The sequence below is a fragment of the Sphaeramia orbicularis genome, chromosome 13 (assembly GCF_902148855.1).
Source record: "Sphaeramia orbicularis chromosome 13, fSphaOr1.1, whole genome shotgun sequence".
NCBI lineage: Eukaryota > Metazoa > Chordata > Actinopteri > Kurtiformes > Apogonidae > Sphaeramia > Sphaeramia orbicularis.
In genome coordinates this window covers 8,047,099-8,066,464 of record NC_043969.1, presented here as the reverse complement: position 1 = coordinate 8,066,464, position 19,366 = coordinate 8,047,099, and the positions used below count along the sequence as shown (strand labels likewise).

General features: G+C 39.6%; 2 protein-coding genes across 3 annotated transcripts in view; both read left to right on the top strand.

Moving 5' to 3' along the window:
• Positions 1–54: 54 nt before the first annotated feature.
• Positions 55–13,985, top strand: psmd2 (proteasome 26S subunit ubiquitin receptor, non-ATPase 2). The gene is made up of 21 exons (XM_030152807.1): positions 55–180; positions 850–906; positions 1,020–1,184; positions 1,631–1,752; positions 2,709–2,933; positions 3,046–3,204; positions 3,386–3,530; positions 4,217–4,277; positions 4,478–4,624; positions 4,756–4,862; positions 5,155–5,282; positions 5,392–5,479; positions 5,566–5,728; positions 9,171–9,272; positions 9,355–9,506; positions 10,074–10,157; positions 11,449–11,617; positions 12,144–12,238; positions 12,330–12,456; positions 12,590–12,708; positions 13,208–13,985. The coding sequence occupies exons 1-21, from the start codon at positions 55–57 to the stop codon at positions 13,388–13,390; spliced, it is 2,724 nt and encodes a 907-aa protein (XP_030008667.1). The 3' UTR covers positions 13,391–13,985.
• Positions 13,986–15,007: 1,022 nt separating this feature from the next.
• Positions 15,008–19,366, top strand: part of eif4g1b (eukaryotic translation initiation factor 4 gamma, 1b) — a 43,382-nt gene continuing 39,023 nt past the window's right edge. For both annotated transcript variants that reach the window (XM_030152805.1, XM_030152804.1), the window contains exon 1: positions 15,008–15,055. The gene's annotated coding sequence lies outside the window, so the exon portion shown is untranslated. The remainder of the gene's footprint in view (positions 15,056–19,366) is intronic.

Genomic DNA, 19,366 nt, shown 5'->3' with positions numbered 1-19,366 from the left:
CTGTCGGTAGCTCTCAGTTCCGTTTGCTAGCTAATACTTCATAGAGCCGCAAGTATGGAGGAGGCAAAAAACAAAAAAGAGAATAAGCTGCCCGAAAAGACTGATGAAAAAGACAAGGACAAAGAGAAGGGGCAGCAGCCCTCGGGGAAGGACAAGGAAAAGAAAGAAGAGCAAGAACTGGTAAAATTGGATGTTTTGCTCATTCAAATGTACCCTAAGTAACGTTGGAGGACCTAGTCTGGTATTTTGCCTTAGTCACTGCCGCTTTGACAACATGGCTGAGTAGGCCAAAGTCAATGCCGCTCTAGATCGTCATTTAATATACTTTTTTTTTACATTTTGTAACTACTGATGATACGAAGCATCTCTCTTGCGATCTCTTAATGTTTCATGTTTCTTCAAAATCCTTCACACAAACTGCGGTTGGCTACTATTAGCTTAGCCTAACAAAACCGGTAAGCTAACGTTAGCTTGCTAGGTGGTATCTGCATTTACTTTAGTCACATCCAACGCTAGCGTTGTTAGCAAGTAGTCAGGGTTAGCATGTTATGTTGTGTATGACACAGCAGCTAACTTACTAGTAGTTTTAAGTGTCATCGCACAAAAACACCGATTTATTTTGTAATATATTTTGAGTACAACACTTATGCATGGCAAAAGTTTTAGCTTGGCTAGCTGGCACTTGGGTAGTGGCTAATATCTCATCATCAATATGGCAGATACAAAACCATCAGAGACAATTATGAAATTATGAAATAAGTAAATTATGACATGTAGATTTAAAACTTGGTTGGGCTGCAAAAGATTAGCGTGACTCTACTAATATAAACATTGTACATTACTTTTTAGTCAGAGGAAGATAAGCAGCTGCAAGAAGATTTGGAGATGATGGTGGAGAGATTGAGCGTGAGTATTAAACTATTATGTGTAGAAAGACACACAGGTCTTATCATTCTGTCTGCGCCTATATATCAGCCCAAAATGGACAATTCTGATTCTGTTTTCCTCTAAATTGACAGGATAAGAACACAGCACTGTACCGTCCTGCATTAGAAGAACTGCGCAGACAAATCCGCTCCTCCACCACTTCCATGACCTCAGTACCCAAGCCTTTGAAATTCCTGCGCCCACACTATGGCAAACTCAAAGAAATCTATGATGGCATGGCTGCAGGAGAAAACAAGGTAAGGTTCTGTTGTGTGAAATTCGCATATTGACACATTTTAACACTGAGCCACAGTATGAAAAAAGGTGCAGTAAAATTAAGTGATCAGCCCTCATAATGAAATTGAAGCTTTAACTAGACAGAATTGTTTCTGTCAATCCATATGTTAGTCATGTGTTGTTGTAATTGATGCGTTCACTCTTGTCCTCATATTAGAAGTTATAGCCCTTCTGGCGTGACTATGCCACAGCTGATAATAAAATATAATGGCTGGTTTAAAATGGTACAGTGGTAAATATTGTGCTATATATTTGTAATTATGTTTATAACTTTTACAAAATTGTAATGTTAAAGTAATAAAAAAACAACAGCAATCAAAATTTGTACACGAATAAACCATTAAATCAGTGAAAATATTTGACTTCAGATTTCAACACATTATGATTAAGCTCTTTGTGTTTACAGCGATTCTGTGCTGATGTGGTGTCAGTGCTCGCTATGACCATGAGTGGTGAAAGGGAGTGTCTTAAGTACCGTCTTTTGGGCTCTCAGGAAGAGTTGGCCTCCTGGGGACATGAATATGTAAGGTAAGAAATTCTGACACTAGTATCTGCCATAAGATTAAAAGAAAAATTGACTGAAAGTAGCATTGTTACTGTAATTGGTTATCTTTATGGTTATGTATTTTGTAATTGTTTATATTATTGTTCATTAAAGGTGCTGGAGACTTTCGTGACCAATTTTTCATTAAATCTGTAAAACCTCAGTCATAGCCCAAGTATCACGAATCTGTAAGTCTTTCTGTGATTATTCACCTGAATCTCTTCCATTACGGTGAACAATTTCGAGGTGCCATCTACTATAAACAAACCATGTGTTTACAAACCGACCCGGGAGGTAACTCAGGCATCTTCAGAATTTTGTCGTGACGTGCATTGTGGGAAACGGAGGTTCATGCAGCCACCTGACAGTGACAGCGGCAGCGCAACCATATATTATATGGATGAAACAAACACACGGAAACAGCTGGAGGAATATGCATAGAAGGAAGGGAGTTCCTGCTGTTTCCGATCGTGTCTGTTCCAGCTGACTTGCAGATTCATGATACTTAGGCTATGACTGAGGTTTTACAGATTTGATGAAAAATTGGTCACGAAAGTCTCCAGCACCTTTAACATGCTCTGTCCCTATTAAAGAATGTAATAGAAAAATAGTCGCTGCTTGTTATTTATTTTTGAATTTGAAATATACCAGTTTATAACTTAATACCAATTTAACTTCAGTTATGGAATACATATAAAGCATTTGAATGTGAATTAATTGTAATATGTAAAAAATTACACTAAATTAAGTTTCTCTACGCATTGTCACTATGCAAAGTGGAGATACAGTTTTTGTCTTATGAGTAAAAACACTTACTTTGGGAAATCATTCTCACTTGGGAGGGCATCCAAGAAAACATTGACATATTTGGAAATGGTCCTTTAATTAGCAATGAGAATCTCTGCTTAGTTTTGATTTCTTTCTTTCTGTCATCTTTCAGGCACCTGGCAGGTGAGGTGGCTAAAGAGTGGCAGGAGGTGGAAGAAAATGATAAGACCCAGCAGGAGACACTGCTGAAACTGGTGAAGGAGATTGTGCCCTACAATATGGCGCACAATGCCGAACACGAGGCGTGTGACCTGCTGATGGAGATTGAGAGGCTGGATATGCTGGAGGACTATATTGATGAAAATGCCTACGGAAAGGTCTGCCTTTATCTCACCAGGTATGTCCAGCTTATACTAGAAAGTACCATTGACATGTGTGTCCAAAAACTGGACTTGACAGTGTATTTGACCCTGAAAGATATCCGCATGGTCTGTGTCTTTCTTTTCTAGCTGTGTGAGTTATGTTCCTGAGCCTGAAAACTCAGCACTGCTGAGATGTGCCTTGAACATCTTTAAGAAGTTCAATCGTTATCCAGAGGCCCTTCGACTGGCCCTGATGCTCAATGACGTGGAGCTCGTAGAGAACATCTTCACATCCTGCAAAGACATGTAAGGACTGTAAAATCACTTTACCTAGAGGTTATTATACTGTTAGAGTGGATGACCGCGGGATTGTGATGATAAAAATGAACTGTGCAAATCTCAGTGATGTGTTTTTGTGACGATAATTTAGAGTTTTGTAGTAGATTTCCCTCATCTGTGGTAAAGCTTCCACTATTTTGTGCTGCAGTGTTATTCAGAAGCAGATGGCCTTCATGCTGGGTCGCCATGGCATGTTCCTGGAGCTTAATGAGGATGTGGAGGACTATGAGGACCTAACAGAGATCATGTCCAACGTGCAGCTCAATAGCAACTTCTTGGCTCTGGCCAGAGAGGTAAATGAGCAAAAAAAAAGTGAAGGATCTGAAATGGTGCTAGAGGAAATGAACATCAACAATATAAACAATTTAAATTGGTTTGATCTAATACTTTATGTTTAAGGCCTAAGAAACAATCTTGCTCCAGCAAGTCAATGCCACATTGTCAAAACAGAAGTATTAAGCATAGATTTATTGGGCATGAGTCACAAAGCTGTCACATAATAACTCATCAGCCCACTTTTACTGTGAAAACTGTGAAGAAATGGCCAATGTAAGCTGGAGTAACAGATATTTTTCTAAAGATAACAAGGGCTAAGCGACTGCAGGCAAGGATTAGAATGTAAATAAAATAATCCTTTCCACTTTATAATGAACTAATTCCTTTAAAACTAACAGAATAGTTTTAGGGTGATCTTATAGTTTGCATTTGTCAGTTAATAGTGTGCGGAGAAGAAGCTTAGATAATGGCTGCAGGTGAATGAATACCTCAAAATGATTTCCTGACTGGAAATCGGGGAAAGAAAATTACCTTTTTTTCAGTTTGGTAAATGGAGCACTGGCACCGAAAGAATAATGGTGTGTGATTCACAGAAGATGGAAGATAATAAATTCAGTTCACCACTTTAAAATGGCTTCATTTTCACACTGTGACTCAACACATTTCACCTTTATTAATAACGCACTCATTCTGTTTTTCACAGTTGGACATCATGGAACCCAAAGTCCCAGATGACATCTATAAAACACACCTGGAAAATAACAGTGGGTAGACCTCTGAAGGTTTTACTGGAAGAATCTACACTATTTTTGCAAAGTCATATTTAAATGTACATGCTATAACACGAGTTGGGTCATGGTGTATGATATAAGAGTTTAACACTTTAGCTGCTATTAAGTTTCATTTTTGTAAGTGGGTTATTTTTGTCAAGTTGGATGAATATCTTCTATGGTTCATGTGACAGGGTTTGGAGGTAGCGGCTCCCAGGTGGACTCAGCTCGAATGAACTTGGCCTCGTCATTTGTCAACGGCTTTGTCAACGCAGCCTTTGGACAGGACAAGCTACTCACAGATGATGGCAACAAGTGGTTGTACAAGAATAAGGACCATGGTACTTAGAAGCATATGCACTGGTTCTAATAATTTGTTGCATCTGTAGCTGTGCTTCTCGTGGATCAGTGTTGGTTTGGGGAGCATACTGAAGAAGTGCTGCATTACTAAAAATGATCTAAATGTCTTCAGGCATGTTGAGCGCTGCAGCTTCACTGGGTATGATCCTGCTTTGGGATGTGGATGGTGGTTTGACCCAGATTGATAAATACCTGTATTCCTCTGAGGACTACATCAAGGTAAGCCTACTTTTTCACAGAGATGCACTGATAGTGCATCACATGGTTTTAAAGGCAAATATTAAAAATATAGTGTGCTCTATCTGTCATAATCATGCACCTCTGCTATTTAGTATCTTAGTAAATACTTTGTTACCAGCTGCTTAGGCTACAGAAAACCACAGCAGGTGGTGTACTTCTTTTAGAATCTGTTGAACAGTAAATGCAGTGACTCAGTGATTTGTAATTTTTATTCACTGAATAACCCTTGATACTTTGATTTCTAACTACTAAAATATCCCTCTGTCTTTAGTCTGGGGCCCTCCTGGCCTGTGGCATTGTAAACTCAGGTGTGAGGAATGAGTGCGACCCAGCCCTTGCCCTGCTTTCAGACTATGTCCTTCACAACAGCAACATCATGAGGATAGGAGCCATCTTTGGGTGAGGATGAGGATGCCCAATAATTAGTGATGTCTCACCTTTTGTTTTTTTTGTTTTTTTTAATAAAAGCCTCTTTTATAATACTTAAACATTTTTCATCATATTTCAGTCTGGGTTTGGCTTATGCTGGCTCCAACAGAGAAGATGTACTTTCTCTGCTTCTCCCTGTCATGGGAGACTCCAAATCCAGTATGGAGGTATGGATCTGTTTCAAGCTCAGAATGCTTTTCAGTAGTCTAGTTACGATCTGTACTTGACAATCATGCATGTGTTAAATCCTCAGGTGGTTGGAGTGACGGCGCTTGCATGTGGTATGATCGCAGTTGGCTCTTGTAATGGTGACGTGACCTCCACCATTGTTCAAACCATCATGGAGAAGAACGAACAAGAGCTGAAGGACACATACGCTCGCTGGCTGCCTCTGGGTTTAGGACTCAATCACTTGGGTAAGCTACAACATAAATATGGTAACAATAACTAGATCAAAAACTATGTAACTGATTAAGCTTCCATTTTTAAAAGGGTCATATTTTACTGAACCCACTTTTATTAGTCTTTGGTTCATTTATTTGTATATTTGGACCCTAATAGTTAAAAAAGTTTGAATTTGAACCCCCCCCAGGTGCTGCAAAGCTAACTTTATTTTCATTTTGGCAAAAATCGAGTGAATGTCTATAAACCGTTTCAATTCCTTTTTAATTTGTTACATTTTATAACTAGTTACATCACAATATTTGCCCATATAAGGTCAAGACATCTGACGAACATTTCTCCAAGTATGCCATAATTGTTTGTCAGCAGCAGCAGTTGTAGTCCATACTGAAAATATGTCCAGACTTTGAGCTGATTACTTAAAATGTTCAGTTGTTGGTTTTATTAACTAATACAAGTGGCTGAATGGGACAGAGAGGCATGGTCAACAACCTGGAGGGGGTAGGGTGTGAAGTGAGTCATTTGCATTTTAAGGACCAGTGCTCAAAACGACCTTTCTCGTGTCATTACTAGGGATGCAACGGTACAGGTATCTCACAGTTCAGTCCGTACCTCAGTTCTTGAGCCACGGTTTCGGTTCAGTTTCGGTACGTGTTTTGTGCGTAAAGAGAACAGTTTTCTCCCAAAGTTATATTTTTATTTGCTTGTCAGCAAAAACTGAATTTCAGAGTAGGAACAAATTATGTCACTGTACTGAATTAAATAACACTTTCTGTACTGAACAATATAACCCTTTCTTATTCCTTAATTACTTGTATTCAGTAGTATAAAACAGGCACGTGCACACATAGGGCCCAAAGGGAGCTTTTTTAAATAAATAAATTCCTGTTCTGCATACGGATGTAAAGGAAAACGGTGGTATAAAAATGCCACAGTCATCTACCGAATGTATTTCCTTGTAATAGCGTGTCACAGCATTTGTGTGTTTGTCCTGCACCGGGTCGGGTACACCGGATCGCAGGCACGGGTAGAATTAAATGAAAAGCGGGCGGTAGCAGCCAAGGAAATTAAAAAATAAAAGAAATAAAAGAAGATTCGTGGTTGAAAATAATTGTCATGACATTTGATGCTGATCATCTAATTTGACCATGGTTGATCCACAGCCAGTTTGTTTTATTGTGAAGTGAGCTTCACCTCTGTTTACATCTGGCAACAGGTGGCATTGAGCAGCACATATTAGAGATTTCTTGATGGTGTGCGTTTTAGTCAAAAATAAAGCGCTTAAAAGTGAGTTACTCTATAGACAATGTGATTTATCATGGGTCGGGTTGTGGGTCTAATGTATGCGGATACGGGCGGGTGCGAGTTTGCAGGCAGACACCTCTTAACTCTGTGCTATTTCTCGCTGAGGAGCGGGGCTTCCCTATGCTGCACCCTCACATGCATGTCCAGAGAGACAAACAGGCACACCAGGGCTCGTGACTGCGACTGAATTACGGTCGCATGCGCCTGAGAATTTCGGTAGTGCGACTGTTTTTGAGATTACGATCGCACGGTGCGCCAATAAAAAAATGAGCGAAAATTAATACGTGCGCCTAGAATAATGGCTGCAGAAGTAACTCGTCAGCTGAAAATAAACAAGCTTTACGCCCCGCTGACTGAAGCGGAAAATCTAGTCCCCGCCCCTCGCGTGCGCAGGTGGCATAAACAAAGGGATCAAATAACTCCACCGATGTTTGAAACAATCTCCTGACTTCAGGCGTGGTGTAGACCACAGTGACTAGGGTACGTTTACACGGCAACACTACGCAAAGATTTCTCCTTTGCGTTATAAAATCATTCCGCGTTAAGACGCCGCCGCTATGATAACGATCTGCGTTAACATGAGTCCGCGAGGACGGCTGAATACGCTGTAGTGGCCATGCCAGACCAGTAGCTGGCGATGTAGAGCTGTAGTGAAACAGTGGCGGTAAAACAGGCACCTGCGCACAAACAATTTCCGGTTTAGACAGCCTTTAAATGAGGAGAAGAAGAAGAGGAGGCGGACAACACTATTTACAAACAACAATGGCGAGTGGTCGTACAAAGACGCAGGACTTCTTTGTCTGGACAGACGAGCTGAGCACAGTTAGCAGCACGTATGTTGTTCTGAAACCGGCCATTGTTGTTGTGGTTGTTCCTTCTTTTTCTGCAGCTTTATTGTGTCATAGAGGCTGGCAAACCAGCTTGGAGGCGCATTACCGCCACCAACTGGCCTGGAGTGGGTTAACTGGCGGTTCTTGGCTGCGCGCGCATGCGGTGACGTCATATTTTACCCCGGAACGCTCCAACTCACGTTAACACGGAGCTGGAATGCGGAGCGTATCGATAACGTTCCACCCTAGACCCTGGTATCAAAAGTTTCCGAATTCAGGCACTCTAGGCACCGTTTCCATGTTAACAGAAGGCTAATCCGCGATGAAATCTTCCTGGAGTCGACTGAAGCCGACGCCGTGTAAACGGCCCCTAAGGGCCTTTAGGCCATGAAATAAAAAAGTTGGTTGTTGCAAATAATGGTGTGATTCGTCTTTTTTCTCCAAGAACCAACTAAAGTATATACCACACATTGACAATTGTTTTGCACCTGTGTCAATGTAAGCTTTTTCTTTCATACTCTATTCAAATACTTTATTCTAGGTTGTTAACATTGCTTAAATACATATAGGAATATTACTTGGTATGGCCAAGAGTTTTGCTTGTTCTCCAAATTTTTTATATAATAGTGGTGCGCCTAGATTTTAGCCTGTGCTCCTAACTTTTTAGGGTTAGGAGCACAGTGCTCCTAGGTCAAAAAGTTAATTTTGAGCCCTGCACACACACAGTGGCCTGAAGAACAGTATATAAAGTGCCAACGCAAAATCAATAGCAAAACCTAGATTCTACGGTCCATAAGGGTGGATTGTCCCGTGCAGGGTGGGCCGAATGGTACATGGTTTTCCCAAGTACCGTTGTATCCCTAGTCATTACTCAGAAATAGGTTTGAAGATGGGCCTGTGGAGTTTAATTAATGAAGAATTCAGACCCAAACATAGCATTTACAGTTTATGTAGACCACAAGGAAATGTTTCAAAATCCTTAATTCCATTTAAAAAAGCAAAATATCACTCCTTAAACTATGAGCTCCTCAGTTGGTTTGTCTTGGTTTTGTTTTGGGCTTCTTTTGTTCAGAATTACTCAGTCACATTCTGATTTTTCCATGTTTGTTTGAGTTGCCTTACTGTAAATAACCTGCCTCTAGTCATGTTGTGTGGGAATGCAGTGTTGTCCAAATGATGAAACAAACTGACATAAAAAATGTTAGCACTCCAGTATCACACCACATCATATGTAACTGTTTGTAGTTATAAGTGCATTCCTATGCCATAGTTCCTTTGCTTTCATGAGAGAGAACTCACTTGGGTTCTTCACTGTCCGTAGGTAAAGGGGAGGCAATTGAAACAACCTTGGCAGCTCTACAAGTTGTGCCTGAACCTTTCCGCAGCTTTGCAAACACACTAGTGGATATCTGTGCATATGCAGGTTAGTCTCAAAGAGCTGTTTTTCATCTTCTATAAATAGTGTTTGCTGCTGCCCCATCAATAATTATTCTCCTCCACTGCAGGTTCCGGTAATGTGCTCAAGGTGCAGCAACTGCTTCATATCTGCAGTGAGCATTATGAAGCCAAGGATAAAGACAAAGATGAGGATAAGGACAAGAAGGATAAGAAGGACAAAGACAAAAAGGAGACTCCTGCTGACATGGGCTCCCACCAGGTATACACTAACTTTTGTCCATGATTCTGTCCATGCATCCAGTTCTTATATAGTATTGTATATTATAGTATATTATATACAGTATAGTTATACCAGGACTGCCTTTTGTCTGTCTCTTCTGTTCAGAAATTTTCGTTCAACCGATTTCTTGACTATTCACCTGATTTAGTTGTTCAATTTCAGTTTTTTACTTACTAACTTTTTTCAGATTTTTGAAAATTTTAACTGATTTGTCCAACTGATTTTTCAAAGACTATTCACCTAATTCAGCAAGTAAAGTGTGATCAGATTGACAGTTATGACCTGGACAGAATAATGTTTGTCTGGGTTTGACTGACCTACCCAAAAAGGACAGTAATTTAGTTGAATCTAGGTTTCAATTATCTTTCATTTAAAATTCAAGATTAATCCCTCACTAGGCGGGGTATCAGTGAGCAGGAGATGCAAAGTGTTGTGTGGCGGGGTATTAGTGAACTCCACTTACTTTTTTACTTGTTTTATCGTAAATATTATATTTAGGTTTGAGGAATGTGGAAAAAGCAATTGATTCCTGTGTTTTCCTTTCAGGGTGTAGCTGTTCTTGGTATTGCCCTCATTGCCATGGGAGAGGAGATTGGATCTGAGATGGCTCTACGAACATTTGGACATCTGGTCAGTAGCACCACTGACTTGATTTCACAGAATACTTTCTTAATCTTTGAATCTACATGTCATTTTTTTTCTAATGATGTAGATCTTCTTTTGGCTGTTAGTTTTGACTTATCATGGTCTTCATGCTATATTTTGAAACCTCACCATCTTCCTTTTATTTCATCCTGTTCTACATAATACTACATAATTTGTAGTTTTGATACACCTGTATCCATTAAGGATGCAATGGTACTTGGGAAAACCGTGTACTGTTCGGTCCGCCCTGCGCGGGACAATCCAACCTTATTGACTGTGGGTTTTTGGTTTTATAATTGATTTTGTGTTGGTGGCAAAAGGCAAAAGCTCGCCCCCACAAGTCTCTCTCTCTCTCGCTCTCTCTCTCGCTCTCTCTCTCGCTCTCTCGACATGCATGTGAGCATGCAGCGCACTCTCTCGACATGCATGTGAGCATGCAGCGCACTCTCGACATGCATGTGAGCATGCAGCGCAGGGAAGCCCCACCCATCAGTGAGAGACAGTGGACAGACAAGCAACTTTAGACTCAACACACATCAGAGTCCTGCACAGATCCACCACTTCTCCAAACCCATACCCGCCCATACCTACGTACATTACACCCATAACCCAACCTGACCTGTGATTAAACACATTGTGTACACAGTAACTCACTTTTAAGTATGTGTGGGTACCTGACCCGGTGCAGGACTCTGGCACACATACAATACCGTGACATGCTATAACAAGGAAATGTGTACTGTAGATAACTGTGGCATTTTTATATCACTGTTTTCTTTTACATCCCTATGCAGAACAGGAATTTATTTATTTAAAACAGCTCCCTTTGGGCCCTATGTGTGCATGTGCCTGTTTTATACTACTGTATACAAGTAGTCACAGAATAAGAAAGGGTTATATTGTTCAGTACAGAATGTGTTATTTAGGAGAAAAAATATTGCTCTCTTTATGCACAAAACACATACCGAAACCAAACTGAAACCGTGGCCCAAAAACCGAGGTATGGACCGAACCGTGGGATACCTGTAGCGTTGCATCCCTAGTAGACATATGTTTTTGCACTGTTGTAATCATTCCTTATATTACAATTCTGTTCTAACTAATTGTGAAGCTGTAATTGAATCAGATTAAGTTGTTACTTTCTTATGTGTCAGTTGTGTATACTAGGATAAACCACGGAAGCAGGCTATCAAAATAACTGGAGCCACGTTTGGCTTTTTTTTTTTACGTTCCCTGTCTTGAACTCCTTTCTGAATTTCTGTATGTATCTGTTTAGCTACGTTATGGTGAGCCCACCCTGAGGCGAGCAGTACCACTAGCACTGGCCCTGATTTCAGTGTCCAACCCCCGACTGAACATCTTGGACACCCTCAGCAAGTTTTCCCATGATGCTGATCCTGAGGTTTCTCACAACTCTATTTTTGCCATGGGCATGGTGGGCAGTGGTAAGTCCAGTTCTCAGCAAAATCAATATAAAATATATCCTCCTGAGACCTAAAACCACAAGTAAAAGTTCAGGCTTTTTTGCCTTTAATAATTGACTTGATTGGAAACACCATGATGCAACAGTTTATTTCAGATACATTTTTTTAACTGAATGTCCTTGGCACTAGACTGATTGATTGACTGATTGATTGATCAATCGATTGATTTTTATCAAGCACATCTGTTAAACTCTTGTCCTCTACAAAGGATAATATACAGTGCATTTATAAAGGAATTAAATATTAATATTCATGTTAAATATTTCAAACAAACCAAGAGGAGTATTTAAAAAAGCTGTAAATTTATGTCCCACATTGTATGTACCACACTGGCCTAATATACTCTAACACTCTTACATTTCATTTCCATTTTCAGGAATGCACATTACTTATTTTTCTATAATAGTGCCTCTGGACTTGGTGTCCATGTCACATTCAACAGTCTCTCCTTTATTTCCTATATTCCTCCTTTATTTATTTTTTTTAGGCACAAATAATGCCCGCTTGGCTGCCATGCTGCGGCAACTGGCTCAGTATCATGCCAAAGACCCCAACAATCTCTTCATGGTCCGACTGGCTCAGGTGGGTTTTGATACAAAAGCACACTGTACTAGACACAAATAATGTATTGGTATCTATGCATGTTGACTTTGTGCTACTTGTGCCTCTGCAGGGTCTGACTCACCTGGGCAAAGGCACACTGACACTCTGTCCCTACCACAGCGACAGGCAGCTCATGAGTCAGGTCGCCGTGGCTGGACTGCTCACTGTCCTTGTGTCCTTCCTTGACGTCAAAAACAGTCAGTTCATTGTCCTCCTGCTTGTTTCTGCAATCTTCTGTTTCCACTCCCATACAGTGATTTGATGTTTGCTTTCAAGATAGAGTTCCCTTTGTTAATGTTCCCCCTCTGGTGTTCACTGTGTGCATTGCAGTAATCCTGGGGAAATCTCACTACATTCTCTACGGCCTAGTAGCAGCCATGCAGCCACGTATGCTTGTTACTTTCGATGAGGAGCTCCGACCGCTGCCAGTATCTGTCAGAGTTGGACAGGTAAAGCAGAGTAAAACTGGGCTGGTAAAATTTTTAGATAGAATTTTATGAAATAATAGTAAAATTAATTTTTACATATTAAAATGTGTACAAATGACTAAGCCTATGTAATAAATGCAAGTATAGAAACCAAGAAAATGCATATCAGATATTTCCAATGATGCTTAAATTTAGAGAAATCATTAATTTTCTCAATGTAATAGTCTGATTTCATCACCCATGAGTGGCACCATTTCCTCTGCTAACTTTAGTGTTCCTTGTACTATTGAATTTTTACAATGAAATTGGATAACATGGATAGACTCCATGTGTCTCCCCTGATGTGCAGATATTTTCTTAATTTAATAAAAAAAGAATATGTTATTATAAGGAATATGGTATATACCTAAATAAGGGTGGTTATTTTAATAAAGAAATGAAATAAAGAGGAATAAAATGTACATGGTACATAATAGGTGGAATTATTAAACTCTTGTATGTTTGTGTGTTCTTTTTACAGGCAGTGGATGTGGTGGGCCAAGCGGGTAAACCAAAGGCCATCACAGGTTTCCAGACCCACACCACGCCAGTGTTGCTGGCTCATGGAGAAAGGGCAGAGCTCGCCACAGAGGAGTATCTCCCTGTCACCCCCATCCTGGAAGGCTTTGTTATTCTTCGCAAGAACCCAAACTATGAAACCTAGACCCCCCTCTACACATCTCCCGGTTTTCACTTGTCTCTCCTTGTGTTTGGAGGGGTAGTCCTCCATGGCTCTTTGCAGTTATTATATTTGATTGTTTATTGCGTGGCTGAATAGAGCAAAGCAGGCCTATCCTTCCTCCCTCCTCATTGTGGCGTTGCTCGGTTGTCTGTGGCCCACCTCCAGCAGTCATTAAAAATGAATGGTTGGGGTCCAGATAATTGGACTGATATGGCACCTAGAGGGTAAACCTGGGACCTCATTCACTCAATATAGATGGTTTCCTCATTGCTCTAATTTTGATCCATATCTCCCACATGCACTCAGCCAGCTGTTTGACTGACCTGGAACCAGTTCAGAAGTGGGAAAGAACCCCCTCCTGTATGTTTCCGTCATCAGTAGATGAATAACAACTGCTCAGTCCACTCAGTACTTCTGATGTTCTCTCCTAATACTTGCATCTACAGTCATCTTTTGTAACTAGAGGATTTAAAAGTATGTATTCTTCATCACGTTTTCTGTTATTTTTCTTTTTTGTTACAGTACTGTAAAAGGTTGAATCAAAAATAAAAAAACATTGTTCCACATGGTGGAAATGGGATTGCTTTGTTTTATGTTGGTCATTGAGTGCTAAATAGTTATAAAACTGGGTTATACTTCACTCACAGAGCTGTTTAGTCATTAGAAGACAGTTGTACTAAGGTCTTTGGTTGTATCCCTTGTAGATAAGTGCAACTGTTAAAAGAGGAAAGTCATATGTATACAGGTCTATGCCTTTTTTCTGCAAGTACACATTTTTTTAACTACTGAAAAGTGTGGTTTCTTAGTAATTGTCTCAAGATGGTGTCCACCAGTCCATTTCTACCTAACCACTAATGACATTCTTGAGTTCAGAGGCTGTTCAACTTTACTTAATTAAAGTAAGTGAAATAAACCTCATATAGAAATACAAAACAAATATCCAGGGAATAAAGCTAGAAGCCTGTCATCTTGATGCATGAATTAATGTCGCTTATGGTAATGCCAGCAAAATTTTTAATGAGAAATTTATTCCCAAAATGGTCACATACTCTTAATGATATACACTGTATTATATTTTTAATCAATTTGTATCATATTATTTTACAGTACACCATGAAAATTTAGGAAACACCAGTAACTTGAACTGGAAGAATAAAAAGATTGAAAAAAGATAGTGGACCTTATTTTGTGTCTTTCTATAGAGAGTTTAAGACAGCCAAAGGATGTCAATGAGATTTTAATACAAAATAAGAGAACACTGTATCCGGTATTAGTTTTATGTGGCACGATATTTTAATATATTTTACATGATATAATTTGTGTTTGGATATTTTTACAGTTTACATAGTTTAAAAAAATGTTTTTTGACTTTAAAGGGGACAGTTATTTTTGAATATATAAATAACATTTCCAAATTCATAGTTCACGAAGGTGTTACTCAATAAAATATGAATAAATTGTTCTTAGTCATAGTCAAAGCGTAACACGAATCAATGCATAGTGTTTACAAGCAGTGAGCGCATACCAGCCTACACACCATGATCGCTGGGAAAGTTTCACGTGATGGGATTTTGCCGGAATTACCTCGCTACCGGCTTCCGGGAAGATTTTCCGTCCGTCCGGCTCTGCGGACTCAAGGAGAGAAAGGTAACACCACGGTCCTGAGCTAATTTCTTCTTTGAAATGTTTATGTTTTCAGTTTTGTGTCAAGCCACTATTCTGTATAAGCTCTGGAAAGACACTAATATTTGTGTCACATTTTGGTCTCGATAATGACCCAGCTGTGGGCACTTTCTTCACTGGTTTAGACTGACTGGTGTTCCTGCTGTGTTTTCAGGGATTAGCCAGCTAGCTAGTTGCTAGCATTTCATGCTAAGACGACGTGGGTGTTCTTTCTTCACTCTAGCTAGTCTAGCTAACAAGCTAACGCTACGACACTCAGTCCAGATGATCCACCAGTAATGTGACGCTCAGAAATATATAGTACTATGTATAACCTAGTGTATGTGGCAAGCGATAAGTGGACTCTTGCATCACTATGTTGTTGTTTTCGCCGGTAACATAATTTATGCTACTAGCAATGTCACCATTGCTACTAGCTACACTGTAGACCAGATGGGCAGTAGTAGGTTAGGGTTAGGTTAAATCATGTTGGTTATGTCAGACCGTGTTACCAGCCCCAAAGCAGAAACAATTTACCAGCTGGGTTTGGGTAGTCGTTGACAGCTGATATTGTAAATAACTTGCATACTGATAACTTGATACCTGAAGCCATGTGATGGTGATGGCCAAGCAATCTGAAACCTTTTGCGTTATAGGCGGTAAAGTATGTAAAGTAAAGGTGTACAGTCCCCCCTGTCAGTCCCCTGTCTTACCATAAGCAGGATCATACTTGGTCATACAAGATGCTTGTATCTGTGTGGTAGTTGGACATGGATGACATTTACTGCCAGTGTCAGGGGCTGAATTGACAGGCAGCTGAGTTGAACCTTTAAAACTAACATCTTTATCAGTGGTTGACATGTCGCTGTACAGTAGGATTTGTGTTATATGGAAATAGTTCAACAAGCCGCATCCTTTGCATCAAATTGATGCTGACATGGTGCTGCTGATGCTGTCGTTCAGGTAGAGGTACTTCGGCTGCGAAATGAAAGGTGGAGGTGTCTGACTCACTTTGACTACTGACAGTAACTACATCTTTGTCACGACACGGCTGACAGCACCGCTGATGTATTCAGCTGGCTAACGCAATCAGTCGTTGTAATCTACTGAATACGTAGCATGTTGAAATGCTGAATTCGGATACATAAGCTAACCATTAGCCGCATCTGTAGCCTGACAGCTATCTAATATTCCCATTCATTGAGTCTACAACCGTTACGTTTGTTTTCGCTGCTGATTCCTCCAAGCCTCGCTGTGGTATTATTTTGGATGTCATAAAATACATAGCTGTCACAGTCAATATCGGGTGAGGTGTGGCTGGCATGAAGCCGGTAGCTGCCTGGGGTGTGCATCGCGCCAATAGCAGGAGAAACCACGTGGTAAATCCAGATTGGGCCTAGAAAGTTAGCACCATGGCTAACAGCACAACCCACAGTTGCCCGTCTTTGCTGTTATTTTTGTAGGAGTTTTGCCAAGATCGAGGTTTTGATAGGTATGTAGTTGTTATAATCCCACGCGTGGAGCTGTCTTTGTCGTGTGTTGTGTGATTGTGTGTGGGTACGCAGGCTGACACGCCCCTGTGTCATAGCAAAAGTGTCCCACAGTTTGAGCAGACGTAATACCGGTGGTGTGAACAGTTAGCGTTGTATTTATTAACATCGCGGTCGTGTCTTGAAACTGACATTGTGTCTGATAGTTAGTTTGTCCAATGCCTGTTTGTGTTTAAGCCGTTTACTGATCACTTATCACTGCTTTCTGCGGCAGGCATGAAGCTGATGTTAAGGACTGCAGACATGTGACCTTAGCTGGTACTATGGGTGCAAAATGGATGCTGTTTCCTTTATATGGCACATGACAAACCATATAGCTAAAGAGGACATAAAGCACCTATTTGTCACATGTCATTTTCTGTCTACAAACTTTGTGACTTGCATAACTTGCATCAATCTTAGTAGAATACAGATATGTGTGAAGCCATAGAGAATGAATGAAATGAAACAAGGAAAGTGACAAGTACATTTTTTCAAGACTGTACTTAACACATGTATTTTACTGTATTGCTATTCAATTGCTTATTCGTATTTCAAATCACCTATATCTGAGTTTTGGATATTGTGCTTTTTACGTGCATTTGTCTGACAACTCAAGTTAGCCTACTTTTCAAGACAAAGGTTTTGTGCAATTGGTAAAATAACAAACTTTAAATCTTCTCTGCACCATTCCCTCTAATCTTCTTCCACGTTCAAATAATACAATATTTAACCAAAATCACTGTGAATTCTAAAAACCAACAGTTAACACAAAAGCGTCACTGATAATAATCTTACATGTACTTCGAAACTTGTGTCATTTACATTTTGCTACTAATACTTATGTAGCCTACTTTTACTTCAGTAGGAATTTTTTAATGTTGGTATTGTACTTGTAATGGAGGGTTTGTAGATCTCCACAGTGGAACTTTTACTTAAGTAAAGGATCCAAATACCTTTTATGCAAGTGATTAAATCTATTATCTGCTAAAGGGTTCAGTGTTTCTAAATGGATATTCAGTATTATTGTAACTGGTGTGAATTAGTAGTATTAAAACATATAGTTTCCTTGTCTTTTGTTGTACTCTACATGTATATTGTCATGGTAGTAAAGCTTGTTGATTTAATTTGAATTTAATGAAACTAATAGGCTAGCTGACGTGTAGTTTTAGAACAAAGGCATGATGTGTCAGAGCCAGACTGTCACTGTGTAACTGACATAAGGACATTACTGAGCTTCCTGTTGTGAAATTTGAAAGCCTAGAGCCTGTGCATGTGTGGGTTTTGGCAGAATCTTTGTTACCAAGAGTATCATGGGGGTGCTGGACAGAACAAGCTGTGCAAGTGTGATTCTATCTGGAGTTAAACTGTCATTGTCTATGCATTCGTCCCAGTCTGATTAATGTCACTGAAGCCACATTTATATTTATATTATAGCCTTTGTTACTGAAACTCAATTTTCAAGTATCAATGCATACTGACCAATGTCATTGATATAGGGGAACAGCAAAAAGATCTTTGCCTTGGGTAGCTTATGAGAAGTCATCTTAATGAATGAAAATTAACTTGTAGGGCTGCACGATATTAGGAAAACATGCAATAACATTATTGAATATTGTGATAATGATATTACTTACGATATGTAAATATTGAATGTTTTTCTTCACTCTACTTGCTGCCAACATAGACTGATGAAGATCAGTAAAAAATGCATTGTTTCCATTCCAGCATTATTTTTGGGGGTAAAATGCAGCTGCACCTGCAATGCTGGCCATAAATCACCTTGCCCCCTTAAAACATTTTCTGCTACTGTAAACTTAATTAAATTGAAATAAATAAAAGCCTGAGAACAACTTATAAGATTTATAATAAATTTAAACATAATCATGCAACTCTAACTGCAGTGTCTCCAGTTAAACTGGTAAGGTTTTTTCTAACCACTAATTTGTTGAGCCAAGAAGGTGTTACAGAATGGGGTCTTGTTTGCTTCACTTGACTCACTACCTTCAGCCTTTATGACGACTCTTTCCACACCTAAAACACCATGCTTTTAATGCCGATGGTAAGTCATGACGTAACCACCGCGTATTTTCCTGGTCCAAACAAATCCAAGATGTGCAACCTACTGTACAATGCAAATTCCTGAGCTGGTGACTTTTTTTTTTTTGGCGATCACAAACTGCTTTTCTGATGCGCTTTAGCAGCTGAAAAAGGGTTTGAACTTAACTTATTAAACTGTGTTAGTTCTGTAATGTTCACAGCTGTGGTCTGTTTTTACCTCTGCCAGGAGGTATTGTGATCGCTTTGCTTCGTGTGTTTGTTTGCATGTTTGTTTGTTTGTAAGCAGGATAACTCAAAAAGTTATGGACGGATTTTCATGAAATTTTCAGGAAATGTTGGTACTGGTACAAGGAAGAAATTATTAAATTTTGGTGGTGATGGGGGGGGGGGGATCTGCGCTCTCTGAGTACTTTTCTTGTTCAATAATGTATTGTCTGTTGTTCATGAGTATACAACAAGTTGTTCATATGATATACAATAAGCTCATCATACCACAGAAATCTCACAAAATCTCATTCTTCCCTTCACTTCAAATGACTACATAAGCGCTACCACCTAGCTGTCAGAGGTTTAAGTGAAAAACAAAAATGAACCTCTGTCATGTCTGCATTTTAACAAATATAAAAAATATTGATACATTGCTTTTTAGAAAATATCACGATATATCACAGAAACAATATTTTCTTATACCCTTACTTCTGATTGG

What these genes read in the sequence shown, in the direction of transcription:
- psmd2 (XM_030152807.1), top strand. Translation starts at nt 55, where the DNA reads ATGGAGGAGGCAAAAAACAAAAAAGAGAATAAGCTGCCCGAAAAGACT. An exon ending in GTACAAGAATAAGGACCATG is followed by an intron (nt 4,625 to 4,755) that starts GTACTTAGAAGC and finishes AAATGTCTTCAG; the next exon opens with GCATGTTGAGCGCTGCAGCT. An exon ending in TTTAGGACTCAATCACTTGG is followed by an intron (nt 5,729 to 9,170) that starts GTAAGCTACAAC and finishes CACTGTCCGTAG; the next exon opens with GTAAAGGGGAGGCAATTGAA.